This window comes from Sparus aurata, chromosome 15, assembly GCF_900880675.1.
Source record: "Sparus aurata chromosome 15, fSpaAur1.1, whole genome shotgun sequence".
Taxonomy (NCBI): domain Eukaryota; kingdom Metazoa; phylum Chordata; class Actinopteri; order Spariformes; family Sparidae; genus Sparus; species Sparus aurata.
Window position 1 is genome coordinate 15,980,270 of NC_044201.1, and position 18,730 is coordinate 15,998,999.

General features: G+C 41.2%; 1 protein-coding gene across 1 annotated transcript; it reads left to right on the forward strand.

The window, feature by feature from the left end:
* Positions 1 to 11,240: 11,240 nt before the first annotated feature.
* On the forward strand, positions 11,241 to 18,667 carry opn3 (opsin 3). Its single transcript, XM_030442396.1, has 4 exons — positions 11,241 to 11,715; positions 14,033 to 14,352; positions 17,054 to 17,305; positions 17,849 to 18,667. Exons 1-4 carry the CDS (start codon positions 11,274 to 11,276, stop codon positions 18,119 to 18,121), a joined length of 1,287 nt encoding a protein of 428 aa, XP_030298256.1. The 5' UTR covers positions 11,241 to 11,273; the 3' UTR covers positions 18,122 to 18,667.
* The last annotated feature ends 63 nt before the right edge of the window (positions 18,668 to 18,730 follow it).

Genomic DNA, 18,730 nt, shown 5'->3' on the forward strand with positions numbered 1-18,730 from the left:
AGCAGGAGGAGGATTTAAGAGGACACAACTAAAACAGAATGTACATAAAGCACCAAGTATTAAAGTAATGATGATCTAAAAAGACCATGTGGACTGGACTTTTTTTGTTTCAAGTGTTACTCCTTAATGAGTTTCACTTGAACATAGACCTTCCAGTACAGCAGTGAACTTCACTTAACGATGACTTTCCCTCAATGGATTTAAGACGCTCCCTCTTTCACCTCCATGACCCAATTTTGGAGCTTATCTGAAAGACTGCAGTACAGCCAAAGACCCATTCCTCTTTTTTTCAGGGTTCTGCCTGTGTTCCATATGGAAACTCTGGCAGAGGCACTTTGGCTTTCTGCATGTGAGGTTCTTCTGCTGGTTTAAAGAGCTCAGATCAACTTTTTTTAAAGTTTTTTTGTCCATCATGTCTTTCTGGCCCGCCATAATATAAAGCATACTGCTGAGGCAGTGGGAGTGACGAAGTTGGGGAGGGAATGTTATTTTCTCAGGCTGATACCCAGGAAGAGGCAAGCATTGATTAGAGGAAACACTAGATTTTTACCCACAATATTAATATTCATAAATACTGGGCCATGTCGGCATTTCAGTAATCTGACCGGGGTCTGCATCGTGAAGCAATCGAAGCGATTGCCCTCAAAATGCACAAACACAGCGCTCACACTCATGGATCAAGCTTACCGGAGGAGGATTACATGTTCATCTTTTCCAATGAGAAATAAAATGAAAATAGGTACATTTTTAATTAGATTTGAGGCCTTTAACAACACAAATGGCACAGACTCAATCTTCCTACAAGATAGGATGCTAAATAATCAAATGCACTCATGCTGTAAATTTGGTGTGACTTCCATCAAACCCCAACAACACACACCCATTCACCACCACAGCAGCACCTAATTAATTTGTCTCTTTGAAGTTTGATTATAAGGCAGCCATGCAGGATGTACGTGAGTGATTTGCAAATGTTTCTTTTCAGTATTTCTGTTAGCAGTAACTGAGGAAATAATGAAAGGAATTCTTAACATATGTAAGCATTGTTCTATTTTTCAACATTTTGTTTTGAGTCATCTTGCCAAGTGATAATTGCAGTGTGTAACTCAATGTAAAATGTAATATTTCAATTAATGAGCTTCAGAGGTTTGTTCCCCTCCTGCATTCAGTTCTTTATGGAAAGCTGAGCTAATCCTGGCTAGCTTGATACTGTAACGGAATAGGAGGCATTTTAGAAAATATGCTTATTCAATTCTTGGCAGGGATTTGGATGAGAAAAAGTTCAAGTTTGTTTAAAGTTTAAAATGAAGGATTTGTTTCCCTGTACACAAATCCTAAAGATTGTCTTATATTTGAAATTTTTATATGCAGTATAGCCAAAATCACAATCTTTATCTCCCCTTTAACACAGTGAATCATACTAAATGTTTTGTGAGTGTTTCACAAACTAAAACATGTATTTTTCTTACATTAATCAAAGAGCTTTTGAGGCCTTTAAACCTGACTACAGACTGGATGCAAACCGTGGATTCTGGTGTACCAGTCCTGGATTTCCTACACCGATCATCCACCTCAAATAATAGTCAAAGAAACACGGTGCAGGCACAAAGGATACTCATGCCGAGTCACAAAAACAATAAAGATGTCATGTCCCTGTACACAAATCCTGAAGACTGTTTATCATGACAATTTCAAGACTAAGCCATGATGTTAAGTTGCTCCTTAGTTATATTAAACCTTAAAACCTCACCAGCTAATTGGTTTGTGCCCTTGAAGAATCTTCAATCAATGACTTTTCATAATAATAATCACTTCCTGTTAGGTGCAGGTGATAAAGTAAAGTTGTTTTAAAAGAATCCAAAGTAACTGTACCCACACCGATGGCCTCTGCAGCCACAATCAACCCTCCGCCTGACCTCCATCCACCGTAAACCTGACCAGGACACGGTCCAGATCTGTTCTCACTGTGAGGAGATAAGCTGGATAGTGATGATGGCTCGGAGAGGATCAGATGGCCTCCAAATTGTCACCCTGCCCCGACTGTGTTATCTGGTTTCACCCCCACATGTCTATATGTTTTCAGGCCCTGCTGAGTGAGAATGAAGATGTGTACAGTCCTTTTCATCATCTATCTTCAACTTCACCACAGGGGCAATACTGTCATATCCAATGTCTGTCTGCTGGAGTCCGTTGCAGCTGTTAGAGGGGAACTTCACTTTATGGGCCGACAGCAAGCGGCTGCCTCAGTGTCAAGCTGTCTGTTTCTGTTTCAAGTTAACAAGGAAAATCAGTGAGCATTCACAGCTTATCATCTTTCATTATGTTATTCATGATGCTTCAATCAGTCCACGCTGCCAGCATAATTAACCTCAGGTACCACACACCGAAGGTGCTACATGATAATATTGAGTGTACATTTACAAATGAAACATCAATACAAGGAATACTGTATAAGCAGGGTCTGTATGAATACCTGCTTCAGTCGCTGTCTGACATTAAGCTGACTTTTAGAGATCAGATTCAACCTCAGAAGGATTTCCAGTCATCTGCTTGTACTGGTGGAAAATAAAATACAGTCTCTATGTTTGTCTGACACTGACACATAGTAGAATCCTGGATTTTGCAGTCCCAGGGCTCTGCTGGTTCTCATCTCTTCTGCTGTGACCTTTTGTCTATCAATTCCTCAGTGCCACACTGACAATATGTTTGGATGGTGAGAATGGTGACAACTATAAAATATGCAGTAGAAATACCATCTGCTCAGGGCTCCTAGCAAAAAAACTTGGCTCTCTGATAACAGCCATCACTACAGCAGACAAGCCAGAGTCTGTACTTTCAGTAAAACATTGTAATAATGTTTTGGGGGTTTTTTGTTTTGGTTTTTTTACGTTGTTGGTGAAAGATTACATTTGTAAGGTCTTTCGGCTTTCTTTTTAAACTGCTGAAAATCTTCAAAATGGAGGGCACATAAGACGGAATAAGAAATGCAACAACAAGTAATCAATAACACACAGTTTACATGCATGTTTGTTAGCTGTTATGCAAATGTTCTCCAAGGATAAGCATATTTTTGGGGGGGAAATAACCTGCTGGAGTGCTGTGTGCAGTCTCCAGGGCTAAAGTTGGGCTAGCGATTGGCGAATAGTTAATACTGGCTTTGTCTGGAGGCTTTGGACTCGTTTTAAGTCACATTTGACGGAGCTGGAATGAGTAACAAAAGTAATAACAAGCAATGTAACACTTAAGTGTTGTCGTACAGTAAAGTTACTTTTGTTAACGAGAAACCTATTGATAACATTTTACAGTTACACCCCTTGTTATAGCTCCGTGGCACCATTTAATTACCATGCCATAATATTTGATGGTTGTCTTGGCATATAAAAAATATATACATGTGGGAGTTTTGAAAGGCATTTGAGACGTTGGGGAGCCCTATGAATAACATGAACTCGCCAGCCACAGTATTTGTTAATTAGGAGTAAACATCGATCGGCGAACACCCACTCACTTGTCCTTATGAATGAAGTGAGAGGAGGAAAATACCGGGGATATACAGCAGCTGGTGGAATGCTTAACAAAGGGACGCGTCTCTCATCCATCATTAGACATTGTTTCCACCAACATACCATACGACACACAGCTGCTAAGTGTCCATCACAGGACCTTGGCTTTTATTTATCTTGAGTAATGTGACTCTCATTTGTGTCAGAATATTAATGAGATTCTTTTGTGTGATAAGCAGGATAACAGTATTTTTGCCAGTAAAGGAGAATTTCACTTCCTCAGCTCCAGTGTATTGTGAATATGCTGTGACTGTTATTGCATATATTCTATTATCGGCTCAACCTCCCCATTTTATTGTATTACAGACACATTAAACCAGTGGTTCAAACAGAAGGCTTGCACCAAAGCAGTTATACCCTAATCAAGCAATAACTACATGGAATAGCTTATTTTAACATACTTTTGTTATGTTTCCTCTAACTTCATGTTAATTTATATGTTGCTGTGTCTGCACATACAGTCATCTTTAGTTGCCTGGAGCACGGCGAAGCGCTTCAGACGCTAATAACTGGGGTGTTGTGATTGCCTCGGCTGCAGGGCAGAAATTAATCCAGATGGACATTAATTATGCAAACCAATCGTAAAATCGCAATCAATTGTCTTTAAATAGCCACGATCTCTCAGGGGAGTCTTGTCCAGACTCCCAGTATGGACTTTACATTTATATCCCCTGCTTATAACCAGCCGTCCTTCCACCACGCTCCAGCTTTTGAATCTGCCAATGACTTTTTTTTTTATTAAGTCTTGACGAGATGCTTATTCTAATAACGTGTGCGTGCTTGTGGGTGTTGAGGGACATCAATCCAATTAATGTGATGAAGAAGAAGAACACCACTTGTTTATGAATCAGCATTTTATCACCATGACAGCCAAGGACATCGAAGATGACACTGAGGGTTGCATGCAGTGCATGTTTCAGAGTGAGGTGAGGGGACATTGTCTGCAAAGCTCTTACTTATATAATGATGACCACTGCAGGGAAGTTCGTCACAGACAAATTCAAACACTCTTATTCCTCTGGCAGGTGAGGTGGGTAGACAGGGCTGATTGAGTCGAGCAGAAAATAGACAGCTGACACTGACAAGTCCCACTGGGTGAGTGTGTGGTGAATGCCTTTAGTGTGCACGAAACCCCGGTGCATGAAGAGTGCATCTGGAAAAACAACTAAAAGGGAAGATAAAAAGATACCTTTGGTGTGCATTGATATGTGAGTCAGTCGTGGTCTGCGTTTGTGCAGGAGGACTGGTGGTGCTGCGTTATATTCAGTATTGACTTGAAACCTTTTTGCAGCATTGTACTAAAAAAAAAAAAAAAAAACAACTCCAGAGATGTCAGTCACATCAGTAAGAAAAGGTGAAAAACATTTGAGAGGACTGGGGGAATGTCAGTGCTCAAAAAAGAGAACAGCCAAAGAGACAGAGAGGCACAAAAGCAAGTGCTGCTGCATCAGACTGTGTCTGTGGAAAGAGATGTAGGTCAGGAGTGTGTGTGGATAAAAAAAAAAATAACATGCTAAATCTAATCACTTTTCAAACACAGATATTTCTTAAGGCAACTGTAAACACATAACATGATGGTCAGGGAATAAAGCTGGGGATGTGGAACTACATAAACATGCGTGAACAGTCTATGCAGCCTCTTACAGGTGGTGTTGTACAGGAAAATTGTTGATGGAAAATTAAACATTAACATTATTAGTTATGATTCTTTTAATGCAAGTGACCATGCTAAAGAACAGAATAAAGTGTTTTATTCCAGATTTGGAGAAAAGTAAAGAAAATTCTTCGATGTGTGATGGTTTACATTTACATGTTACATGTTAGAGTGGGCAGAAAGTGTTATATAATATTAATATTGGTGGGGATTTATGTAACAATTTGTAGTATTTTACATGTATCAGTCACTGTTTTATTGGCCATGTGTGAGCAGATTGTAACGTGATGCGAAAAATGAGACTTTACGCTCTGCTAACAGAGAGCAACAGTAGCTAACGTGAGCTTGGACATGGACTCCACTAATAGAAGATAGCGTCTTGCACTTCACATAACTTCACACTTATCAAGTTGCCATTGCTAATTTGTCAGCAAACAAAATCACAGACACTGCAACAGTAATATTCATTTGGAGTCGTGCATTTGGTCAAAAGATGAATATAAGTACATGAATTACTCTCTTTTTAGCTCTGTTTTGGTCTTCGCTAACTCCAAATGGGGCTGTTGAGCTGCTTAATCCTCTGCTATGTTGCCAGGTTTTTGTCAGGCGTGTATTACTGGCCAGGTAGATTTTTTCCAGAGGCATCCAAGAGGGCACTTTTTTACTATTTTTCGGCACCAGGGAGGGTTATTAGTGTTGAGTTTGGGTGCCAGAAAACCCAAACAATTGGCTGAAGGAAGATAAAAAGTGTAAACTTCATGTTTGGGTAATACTTCTCTGTGGGTTAATTACTATAAGCAACCCATCTCACAATACACATCACTGCAGCTTTTAGAATTACCTCCGCATCCCTCTGGCAACACTTGATCACACTGGCCAGACTCGACACCAGCCTGACAACAAAACCCTTTTGGATCAGTGCCTCCACTGGAGGAGAGAAACCTCCGGGGATGGAAAATAGATCTGAGGCGTCCAAGAATACCTCCACTGCTCCTCTGCGTATCTGAGAATTGTAGCCCTCAGAGTCAATCATAACCTTTTTATGTGTCTCTCACTATGGCATGTTAACACATGTTGTAGTTTACGTTTACGACACACAGCTTTGAAGACATGCTCATTCAGACGTACACACCATTTCTATCTTATCCAATTACTGCCAGAGCAAGATATGTCCAACTGGAATGAATTATTCATGACTCAATGAAGATGCAACACAAAGGTTAGCCTGTTAATCTGGAGTCTGCTGCTCTGAATCCCTTTAAAAGATTATTTCTTGAATTCAGCTGACATCGCTGCCTGCCATAATTAAGTTGTATTTTGTGGGGCAGAATTGGGCCACCAATCTGTGACTCACGCTGATTACTTTGTAATTCTGGCTGCCCTTGCAGCTGCATGGAATTTGACTCAGGTCTCGTGCAACATTAAAACAAAGTGATTAAACTGGTTCAGGGGGAATCTCCTGACATTGTTTCAACTCAGGCCAAACATACACATGCACATTATTTGCATGTGCCAATATTTATCTCTATTATAGCAGATTTAAAAATATGACTTTGTTTTCTAGTTGATCCAATAACCACATAAGATGTTGCAGATTTTGTTTACCTCTCTACTTTATCGTACTTCCTGCAATGGCCATGAATGTATCCATCAAATGTCTGTCAAAGACAAAGACACCGCAGGACTCAGGCATTCGTACATTTTGATTCCTCAGACAGACAGAAAAGCTCCTTTGGCAAATGCTCAAAGACACTCTGCAGTGACAGCGATGAGGAATGATGATAGTTAAATCACTGAACGCCAAGTGAGATGACGGCAGTGACATTCACACTTCTTTGGGGGAAATGTTCTCTAGCAGTAGCTACTTAGCTTCATGATACAAAACACACACCAACAGGCTGAAAATGCACAAGCATTTTAGCTGCTATGAAAGGTTGAAAACAGATGTGAGAAGCTAAAAGAACTCTTTCCTTTAACTCGTGCACAGACTGTCTACAGCGGTGCATTAGAGCTCCTGTCCTCAACTTCCAAATTCTCCTCTCTGTTAATCCCTCAGTAAGAGCAGGGATTATAATGGAACAATTTGAGAGAGGATGGTTTTTGAGAGATGCATTATTTATTCTTTTTTTTAAAAGGGCAAGTGTAGCTGCTCTAGCAAAGAGTATGGTCTAAATGTAAGTTAAGAGGCTCTACGGTGAGACTTCAAATGAGTGCTCTGTGGAGTCTGAAGAGTCTGAATCAGTTCCTCAAGTGCTGTTGGAAGAGCTAATGAGCGTCGTCACTGCCAGCAAGTCCTGCCCTGATTATTAATTATTTGGGTTATCTAAGGAGTAAAGACAGAGACATAGTTGGTAACTATGAAATGACCAAAAAGATATTTTTAAATGTTTCATCCCAAACCTAAAACTAGATGATTATAAAAGTTTTCTTTTTCAAAAGATTTATAAATTCTCAGTTCCTCAAAATTTCAGGCAATTTTGTGGCATCAAAGACTTTAGCAAGTCTTCATACAAACACCTTCGGCTGTTTCCGTCAGTCACAGTCCTGTCACCCTTTTCATGTTTTTAGTCTTGATTGCTAAGCTAGCCTAACCACCTGCTGGCTGTTGTTTCATATTTAGCATACAAACACGACAGAGGCGTCAGTTTTCACTTTCTGCTATTGGAAGGAAATAGAGAAGCATATCTTTTCAAAATGTTGAACTGTTTCTTTAATTCCCGACTGTGCAATGATCTCTGACAGCTCAGAAATGACTCACTCCCTTGTTCTGGCTTTTTTTATGGTGCAGAATTTTGCGTTTTCCAGTTGAGATTAATTTCCAATGAAGAACACATGTTTACAACTCAATTTTCCTTTCCAGCAGGACGCCAGGATGGGAAAAAGTCAACAAATGAACCCCTTTGCTTCTGCCTGCAGCTCTGTGGCCACGCATAAGAGTGGTTGTAATGATTGAATGAGCTGACGGGCTGTGATTATCGCCTCTTCTTTGAAGCTCCACAGCAGATCGCTCAGTGGCATGACTGCAGACTAACAACAAAAGAATAATGATACTGAATTTTGTTAAGATGTGCGGGAGAGCTTGTGCGGAGCTGTGAGATGTCTGAAGCGCGGTTAAAAGCCAGTTAAAAATTCATTATAGAACCAATTCACAGTACAGTGAGTATAATGGTGCGGTAATTGCCTGTCAGGGGAGCGAAGCAGCGGTTGTGTATGCAAGCAGATGTGTTTTGCTAAAGAGTGGAGGCTCTTACTGTACGCTCGGAGATTACCTCTAATAAGACTGGACTCAATACACTCATCGACTCTTATTAAATTGAGGGGGAGACAAACTAATAGGAGGAGAGGGAGACAGATAGAAGGACTTTGAGGAATGCTTTGATAGGGAGCTTGACCTAGTTCCACAAACTCTGACCAGAGATAAAAAGCACAACAGGGAAACTCAAAGAGAGGCGTCTGTCTTTCAGTAGTTAAAGAAATGATGTCCGCAACAAAGACTACGGAATTGATTTATACAACAAATAAAAGAGCGACGCCTCCACACAACAACCTTGGCCCACATTGGGCTTATTTCTTGACAATGAAGCTTGTTCGATTTCTGACATTTACGAAACATAGTCGTCTTCCTGTTGACATAATGCAAGAGGTTGACTTTTTTATTAAGCGGGTTTGGTTATTCATTTTAAAGTGTTGACGGCCTGAACAGTTCATCTATGGATCACTTGTGATGCAACTGAATTGTGCACTGAGACGTCAATTTTAAAGGATGAGTTCACCCAAAAATGTAAAGTCAGTCGTTATCTACTCTTATGCCAATGAAAAGTCAGGTGAAGTTTCGTAGTTCACAAAACATTTCTGGAGCTTCACAGCAGAGCAAAGCACAAAATTATAAAATGGCTCCATAAAATTTCGCAGGTACAATCCAAGTCTCAGAAAAGCCTTGGGATCCTAAACTGATTTGAAAAGAGGTTATTGACAGCCTTAACGCACTGCTGAACTCGTACACCCACGTTCGACACAGTGTGCGCTGACCTTTTAGCTACAGTAAAGATTTGGTTTTAAAAAGGGTGCAAAGTTTCAAATCAATATGGGATCTTCGAAAACTTGGTTTATGAACGTTTTTGTTTTTTTTTACTTTTTAAAACAAGTCCCAGGCAGAGTCTTCAGTAAGACTGGAGAATGCTGCAACTCTGTTTTGATGTGAAGCTCCAGAAATGTTTTGTGGACTATGACACTTCACCTGATTTTCAGTTGACATGGGAGTGAGTAGATGATGACTGAATGGAGTTTTGGTGAAGATGTTTTTAATCGGAAGAGAAAGATCTTGATTTATCATAATTTTGTGTATGCCTAAACCAACCAAATAAACCCAACTACACCATCAATCCTGGTGGCTTTGAGTATAGCGCTTCATCTATGTCTCAAGTGAAATACCTTCAAACTGCGAATGAACATCACAAGTGTGTCAGTGGAGGAGCCGCAGCGTAAAATTAAAACATTCTTCGAGTGTCACGCACATCCCCGGAGCGTGCTCTCATCTGTTGTGTCATTCAAGAGAGATCTGCTATTTTGAATCAACCTGTGGGCACTGAGAAATGAGGTCAGACGCAAACAAACATCTCTGCAGGAATCCAAGGATTCAATACAGTGACATTTTCTGTGTGGACACAAAACTAGGGACAAAGAGCACCGCAAAATGTCACAGAAAGGCACTGACACACAATAAAAATCTGCCTTGTGAGTGACTCCACCACTTCCAGGCGTTCTCAAAGCAAAACATGTACACAGTCATGACACTTTGGACACTTCAAACGCACAGTTGACTTTCGGTGCAGTAACTCATTTATTATTATTTTTTTCCAGCTCCCTTACTTAAAAGGGGATTACCACTATCATAAAAAGAGATATCAATCTTATGTGTACTGTTAAATATGTGCAGGAGCATTGTTAGATTAAACTGTCGGTTCCAGTGAGTAGCTGGGGTGTGAAAGGACAAAAAAAGAAAAAAAGAAAGAAAGAACGAAAGAAAGAAAGAAAGAAAGGAAAGAAAGAGGTTGAGTCTTTTCAGCAGGGAACAGTTTTGAAAGAGTGTCCTTGTTGTTGTTTGTTCCTACATATACATCTTATTCAGCCTTCCAATGCTTATGATTAAACCGGTGACAATTTACAGTAAGGTACACAAAAATATGAGAAATTACTTAGAAACAAGTAAGGAATTGATTAGGAATGACTTGATAGTTAATGATTCATTAATGAGTAATTACTGAAAAACTGTGATGATGAGGCATAACCACCTTGTGCAGCAGCTGGTTCATAGTTAATCAGGAACAGCTCACGAAGAAAGTGGTCAGAATGTCGATTAAGATGTTTATGAAATAATTATCATCTTGTGAATCATTAATAGATTATCTCCCAGCGTGCTCTCAAGTAAGTCACCATAAACTACTATTTAGTCTTTAAATCATCAATTACTCATTAGTGATTCATTAACTATCAAGTCGTTCCTGATTCATTCCTCACTTTTTCCACACATTCTCGTGTACCTTATTGTAACGCGTTATCGATAAACCTCAAATGAATGTGAACTGCGGTCTTACATGATTTAAATATTTAAAACAAAAATGTATAAAACCGGTATGATACATAAGAAGTCTTCCTGTAGAGGTTTAAAGTAGATACCTTATTACAACAGTTGAACTGAAGGCTTCATCAATTTTGCCAAAGCTAGTCCCAATAAGATGGGAAACTACCCGGAAACTAAAAGCATGAAATGTTCAGGCGCATACAGCATGGAATAAAAGTGACATCATACCCCATCACCTGCAAGCATTTCGTTTTTCAGATGACATTTCTAAAAATGTGATTTAAAATGCTCCATATATGTCTATAATAATAACAAAAACATATCGCTTCTGTGTTCGTCTCCAAGCCAAACATGTGTGTCAAAAACTATTTTACTTTGAAAGTTGTAGCGGAAATATGACGTTTGTAAGCGGACAGGTTTGACAGTGTAACATTGACCCAGTTTCTAACAGCCGTCTGTCTCGGGCTGGTTTTGAATGAGCGGCGCGCCGCTGGGAGCGCGTGGAGGAGCGCCCCTGGAGCTCACGCAGCCTCTCTCGCGCGAAGGACGCGCGCCCTCATCACTCCACGATGCTGCGAACCAAGTTTTCATCCACGCGATGAATCCCGCCAACGAAACCAGAGCTGAGAGAAGTGCTGAACATTATATTTTTGCAGTTGGAACCTACAAACTTCTCGCCTTCACCATCGGCACCATCGGAGTGCTCGGCTTCTGTAACAACGTGGTGGTCCTCATACTCTACTGTAAATTCAAGAGACTCCGGACGCCCACCAATCTGCTGCTGGTCAACATAAGTTTGAGTGATTTGCTGGTGTCTTTGGTCGGGATAAACTTTACGTTTGCTGCGTGCGTAAAAGGCGGATGGACTTGGAGCAAGGCGACATGCGTCTGGGACGGCTTCAGCAACAGCTTATTCGGTGAGAGAAATTAACGATATGTTTTACATTTATGAATATCTACGCAAACTTTTTTGATAAAATAGTTCAAGACGTTGCATGTTCCTCACTGAAGGCAAATATATTATATCTGAATATGAGCAAACAGCCGAAATGTAATGCCAATATGTTAAAAGCATATATGAGCTCATTCCCTGTATAAAATGTATTCTAAAGCATCAAAAACATGGATTTTCCACATGAAAATGATGTCTATAAAATGTATGTAAATGCAGATTAAAGCTGAGCCTTATTTGAGCATTTGTTCTATGAGCCTCTGTGCAGATTTCCTCACTTTATTTGTGAAAGAAAACAGTTAGCTGACCCTTTAGTCTCCCAAACAATGAGCTGCAAACGACCTTGAATCCCTTCTGATTATATACTTCTCCTCTCTATCAGATGGTATGTGGTTTTTTTATGTAAAGTGACCCTGCTGCATGCAGAGGAATCCTTTTGTCTCCTCCATCACACCCACAGCCTTCATTTCTTACTGTAACATGATCGTCCATTTATTGCATGCAAAAGTCTATCTGGCATTGATGTGTGAATGAACACTCACCAGGGTCACTCTCCAGGTCCCACTCCTGTAGGATTTACAGCTGGGGAGGATGAATGTGTGATAATGAGCTCATTAGAACGAAAGCCTAGAGTCTTTTTTTGCTGCTTTATCAGCAGTCTAAACACAAGACACGCGCTGGACGCTCGCCCTCTCCTTCTGTGGTCTTATTATCCTTTTGTTGACATTGGCTTCTCTGCACATGATCTAAAGGGCGCGATTGTCTGCCTCTGTCGTGTGGCACCACTGACTTTGTTCATGTGTTTGCAGATGAGGATTTTAGATTGAGACTGTGCAGAGTTGGTGTTTGCGTTCAGATTCACTCAAGATTAAAGCCTTCTTTCATCACCGAAGTGACACTGAGCAGAGAGGTTTCCTGCTGCTTTGGCCCACGCTCTCACAGGCTAGAACAAACCTGGCACATAATGGAGATCTCAATTCACATCCTGAGAGCTCACCTGCCCCTCCCCCTAGTCATAGATCGGTACAGCGGCTGTTCACATCTACTGGGTGGCATTTTCACTCGTGAAACCCCAAGGTCACCCACCTCACCATGGCAGGATCACACATCTGGAGAGCCTGAGAAAGTGAGTCAAATAGATACAACTCCCCGCTGACACAGGCTGTGATATGGAAGTGCGCAGAAATAAATGGCGTAGCTCTATCTGTGTCCTCTAGTTCTCCAGACGCGAACATGCCGTCATCCTTATCAGAGGTATTACTCAGAGGAGGTTCGTGTCAGTGGGCCCGACACACAGACACACACAGGGGGGCCACACAGGCTGCAGCAATAAGCCCTGGCAGTTCTGTCAATGCTTGTCAGTCCAGCTGAAACACTATCTGGGCAGACGTGTGGCTCAGGCTGAGAGCACAACCTGAAACAATTCATCGTGTCGTGTGTCTGTTATTCATTTGGCGTGTCCTGTGTTGATACCATTAAAGGGGCTTTATGTAGTTTTGGCGAAGAAATTCAAACTCAGAATTTGAGTATTTCCAAAATGAATAAGGAAAAAAAAAAAACTCAGAATATATATATTTTTTTCCATAAGGGAATAAACAAGCTGTTCTCAGAAGAAAAATAAGGTCCCCAGAACACTGTTTGAAGCTAGAAAAGTGTCAGGGTCCGCCAAATATAAATGTTTGCTCAGTCATGAAAACAAAAGAGATTATTAAGTTTGTTTATCCATAACATTCTGTCACTGAATATCTTTCTCTCCTGATTAAAATTTCTCCCCTAAATCACGTAGTGCTCCTTTAATTGAAAAATAAGTGGATTGCAGACAGCAATGAAGCGGGTATTGGAGTGTGTAATTGGATAGATGCATGTCATGTGCATTGACTTGAAAGATGAAGAATGGATTTTTTTTACACCGTATCATGACTCAGGCTTTGACTAACACGCTGCAAACAGTAAAAGTGGGAACGAAATGATGCAACATAAGAGCTGCAAACGTTTTAATACAGGATGCACACACCACGCAGCACTAAACCACTTTGTGCGGAAAGAGCCGGCTGTACGATGCGGACAACTGTTCACAGCAGCATGTGTGTGGGGACGGAGTAAAGACACTTTTCACAACAAAATCCTTGAATGCGATTTTCAGCTGCAAGATGTACATAATTCTGTTGACATTATGAAGAAACCTGTTCAATCTAAAGAGACGCTGAGTAGCCGCTGACCCAGATCCTGCAGTGAGTGCTCTGCATTACTCAGCGTGGCTCTCTGTCTCTCTCCACTGCCAGGCATCGTTTCCATCATGACTTTGTCTGCCCTGGCCTATGAGCGCTACATCCGGGTGGTCCACGCGCAGGTGGTGGACTTCCCCTGGGCGTGGCGGGCAATCGGCCACATCTGGATGTACTCCCTGGCCTGGACGGGGGCTCCGCTGCTGGGCTGGAACCGCTACACGCTGGAGATCCACCAGCTGGGCTGCTCCCTCGACTGGACGTCTAAGGACCCCAATGATGCCTCCTTCATCCTCCTCTTCCTGCTGGCCTGTTTCTTTGTGCCTGTGGGCATCATGATCTACTGCTACGGGAACATCCTCTATACAGTACAAATGGTAAGTTGTGCAGTTTTTTTTTTCTGTTCAGTTGTTTGTAGAGTTGATAAATTATGACTGAGTGCGATGAATAAACAGAATAAGTTACACAGCGTTGTAAGTGGAGGGTTGCTGGGATCAGGGAAGGAAACATTAAAGATGATTGACAAGTGGGCCCCTCCCCAACTCAAAAAATGAAAGTTATGACTGATCTACACCCCGTTTGAGTTGCTTCTCATGAAATATGCAACAGAAAAAGTGTTATATATTAATATTTAGATTATTTACAACTATCACTTGAGCTGATTTTTGTTCTCCAACGTCCTGTCATAAATGTCCTGTATAACATCATAATTAATAAAGTTTAATAGTATTTTAATATATAAATATGATTTATTTTATTTTTATTGCCCCTTATGTACAAAACTTGCAGCTCAAAGTGCTTTACTTTTAAAAAGGAATAACACATGGTAAGATAAAACATTAGAGGTTTAGAGGCATAACAGGAATAAAAACAGCAACACAACTTTAATTAAAAGGAAGCAGGTAAAGATAAAGGGAGACACTCAAAAGCATGAAAGGTCCATTAAAAACAGAATATGGGACACCAGTGTGAATCATGCCCTAATCCACAATATTGCAATAAAAATATTATTTTTTGGCAGAAGCTCCACATCCGCCAGGCGACTACCTATAACTCATGTTGAATTACTTACAATATGTCACACAATGAAGTGGCACATGAAGTTATTCATCCAGCACACACAACCTGTGTCCTATTCTGCCACTGACATATCAAGTCCTTCTTAAACACTATTAACCCCACTTAAACTGACGCTTAGACTCCGTTTAGCCTACACTGCAACTGACAATTCAACTACTTTTAGCACCGTCATGTGAGCTTACTCTTAAATTGACACTTCGACTACATTCAATGCTTCCAATCTAACTGAAAATACAATTTCTTTGAGCACTTCCTTTTCAACTTCTTACAGTATCTGTAGTTCAACTGCCACAAAAGAATCTACTTTCCACTATTGCTACATAATTACTGTGAAATTTAAGCAACAAAGACACGCACATTTTCCCCAGAATATTTAGCCTTTTCCAATCAAAGAGGTGAAATAAAGTATTATGAGTGTGCAGAATATATTCTGGACATCATTACTTTCGGCGATAGTCCGTACAGATTCAGACACTGCATACTCCTCTGGGTTTGCATTTTAATGAAAGGAAACCCTTCAACCCTGACTGGTCAAGTGCTGCCTTTAACTCCTCTTTCATTACAGGCACCATTTTCATAATGTGCTGCGGTACATTCCGAGTTTGTCCTGTACAGCGGGAATCAGTGGAAAGCTCATTGTTCCTTGTGGCTCTCCGGACCCTTAGAGGTGTCATTCATGTCGAAGACGGCCTGGTAACGCGAGCAAGTTGTCAGGATGAGAGCCAAGCATTAAAACAATGGAGAAAGTATGAGTGATAGAAAATTGGTTAACATTAGTTTCATTAGATTCTCTAATCTGTTTGTGCTTGTGTCATCTTCATTGGTTTGTACCATCCGGCATATGGCCACCGACATGTTTGACCAGAATAGTATGTGAGCAATAGTATGTGTGTAAACGAGAAACAACACTATATAATTCTAATCAAATGAGCCAGATGTCTGTCTGCATCACAATGTGCTGCTGCAGCTGTTTCCCCTTACTTAAGTATTCACAACCTTTTAGGAAATACAAGCTGCAACACAAGGATCCCTGAACACCTCAGAGGCCTGGGAGGACTCACCACGCATCACAGCGTTCAGGGAGATGCTATGAAAATCTTCAAAGAGAAATACTCTGAACCAGACGAAGTATTTTGGGCTTGTTGTGAAGACCGTCGGCCCGCTTTGGCAAAGCCACAGAAACTCACTTTAGACACATGAAAACCTGGAGAACAACATACATTGACAAGGAAATAGATTGTTTCTGAAATATCGAGCATAAACAAAAACAGACCTTGCGAATTCATGAATAAAAATAGAAGGCTGCAGTGACTCAATTGGCTGCTGTAGACTGTCTTGGGGGAGTCTAGAAAATTGCCATATGCTCTATTATCTCATCCCTTTAGCTGAAGGGTCTAATATAATCTATAGTGTCAGTCATCAAATCTATTGCACTGTTGTTTCCATGAGCTGTCAGCCAAGATTATGGAAATAACACTGCATAGTGAACACTTACAAGCAGTCGTGTGGTCTTAAACAGAAACACTGTCAAAGCCAGGTATCTCTCTATTTTGTTAATGCTGCTTTTATTGATGATTTAAATGTACAGTATGTAAAACAAAAAAAGTGGTTTAAACATTCAACAGTGAGCTAAATTTATCAACAGAATGTGACAAAAGTTTTGAAGTTTCGTCGAAGACCTCAATGTATTGTGTTGCAGCGATATCCAGCGATGCTGGTGTCAGCATGCTAACCAGCTAGCGGGCTGTGACTTGGCTACGTTCCACAAGCTCTCTTTTTCTTTTTCTCTCTCTGTTTGATTATTTTGGGAGGACTTTAAAACCTCATGTAATTCAATCCAGACTAACAGCATCTTGACATCAGATGAAGGCATTAAGGCATTTCTCGCATTTGTTCACATGCACATACACTTCAAAAATAGTCAAACCAGCAGCAGTGTGTTCACACAGAATGCCTTTGTACCCCTCATGACAGCATCCTCCTCTCTCTTTCCTTCAGCTGCGCTCCATCCAGGACCTCCAGACGGTTCAGATCATCAAGATCTTGCGGTACGAGAAGAAGGTTGCTGTCATGTTTTTCCTGATGATCTCCTGCTTCCTGCTGTGCTGGACGCCCTATGCTGTTGTGTCCATGATGGAGGCCTTTGGCAGGAAGAGCATGGTCTCTCCAACCGTGGCCATCATCCCCTCCTTCTTTGCCAAGTCCAGCACAGCCTACAACCCCCTCATCTACGTGTTCATGAGCAGAAAGGTTTGTAGTGCTAACAGTCTGAAAATAATAGATGTACATTTTTGGTCATTCTAATCCCTTCAAGTAATAAGATATCAGTTTACTGTGTACTTCCGTGTGACTGGTGAGGGTTGTGTCAGTTAAAATGTTTTACCAGGATTGCTGAGCCCAGGCTGCCTCTAGAATATGTTGCATGTTTGGCTGGAGAGCCCTCATTGGCCACCTCCTGTATGTTCAATCGATTTTTTCCCCTCCAGTGACCAAAGCTGAACTCAGAACTTAATATGGACAAATAGGGCAAATCAATACCATCTCAATAGGGGTGATGGTTTGTTCTCCTCTTGTGCTGCTTCAGTTTGTGGTACTACATCATAGTATGATCTCACACATTTCATCAAGCCTTATATGTACGGTTTGTGTGTATTGTATGTGTGGGAGTGAAATTGTCACTTATTTAGATTGCTGGCATCCACGCTGATTTCTTACGTGTTTGACGAACAAATAAGTGAGGGAAGGGTGCTATTTTTTCCCTGTGTTAAACACCACCCTCTTCCCCTCTCACAGTTCCGGCGCTGTCTGCTGCAGCTGCTCTGCTCGCGCCTCACGTGGCTGCAGTGCAGCCTCAAAGAGCGCCCGCTCGCCCCGGTCCAGCGCCCCATCCGGCCGATCGTCATGTCCCGGGCATGTAGCAGCAGGAACCGACCCAAGAAGAAGGTGACCTTCAGCTCCTCCTCCATCGTCTTCATCATCACTAGCGACGACCTCCACCGCCTGGACGTGACCTCTAAGACTCGAGATTCCACGGACGTCAATGTCATCCAAGTGAGGCCGTTGTGAGCCGTATGGACTGGACTCTCTCTCCCCACAACTCAGTATGCCTTAGGACCTAACATGCAATTCCAAGCCAAAATAATCCCGCCTGACCTCCCTGGACATTTCTGCGTCCACACACAGTTACAGACTTGGTACCAGTAATTGTAAATATCCAACTCTCAGCACTAAGAGCTCAGCTGAACATATTTCCTGACAGCATTTCGTCTCAGCAGGTAGTATGAACGTGTGACATCCTCATCTAACATCAGTCGTGGTGATAGAACATAGTACACACTTATGTAGTTAACAACTAGTAATATGTTTCTCTTGGATCACACTTATTTGTCAAATATGCCACACAGTATACAATATGTAACAAGAGCAGAGTATTTAAAGGAAAGCGGTGTTATGGATCTGAGTTTGGATCATCATGTGATTTTTTTTTGGTTGGTACCCAACTGCAAGTGTGTGAAATGGAAAAATAAGCCTTAGCTCTGTAGCCATAAACCATAATACACACACTGAAATTATTCTGTATGGATTCAATAAAGAGATCCTATTTTAAGCTACCGAGCTTGTGTACTTTATCTCATTTCAATCTAAATCTCCGGTGTGATGAGCAGTCACTGTGAA

Coding starts and splice junctions, on each gene's coding strand:
- opn3 (XM_030442396.1), top strand. CDS start 11,274: ATGAGCGGCGCGCCGCTGGGAGCGCGTGGAGGAGCGCCCCTGGAGCTC. Junction 11,716..14,032: donor CTTCAGCAACAGCTTATTCG/GTGAGAGAAATT, acceptor CTCCACTGCCAG/GCATCGTTTCCATCATGACT. Junction 14,353..17,053: donor TCCTCTATACAGTACAAATG/GTAAGTTGTGCA, acceptor TCTTTCCTTCAG/CTGCGCTCCATCCAGGACCT.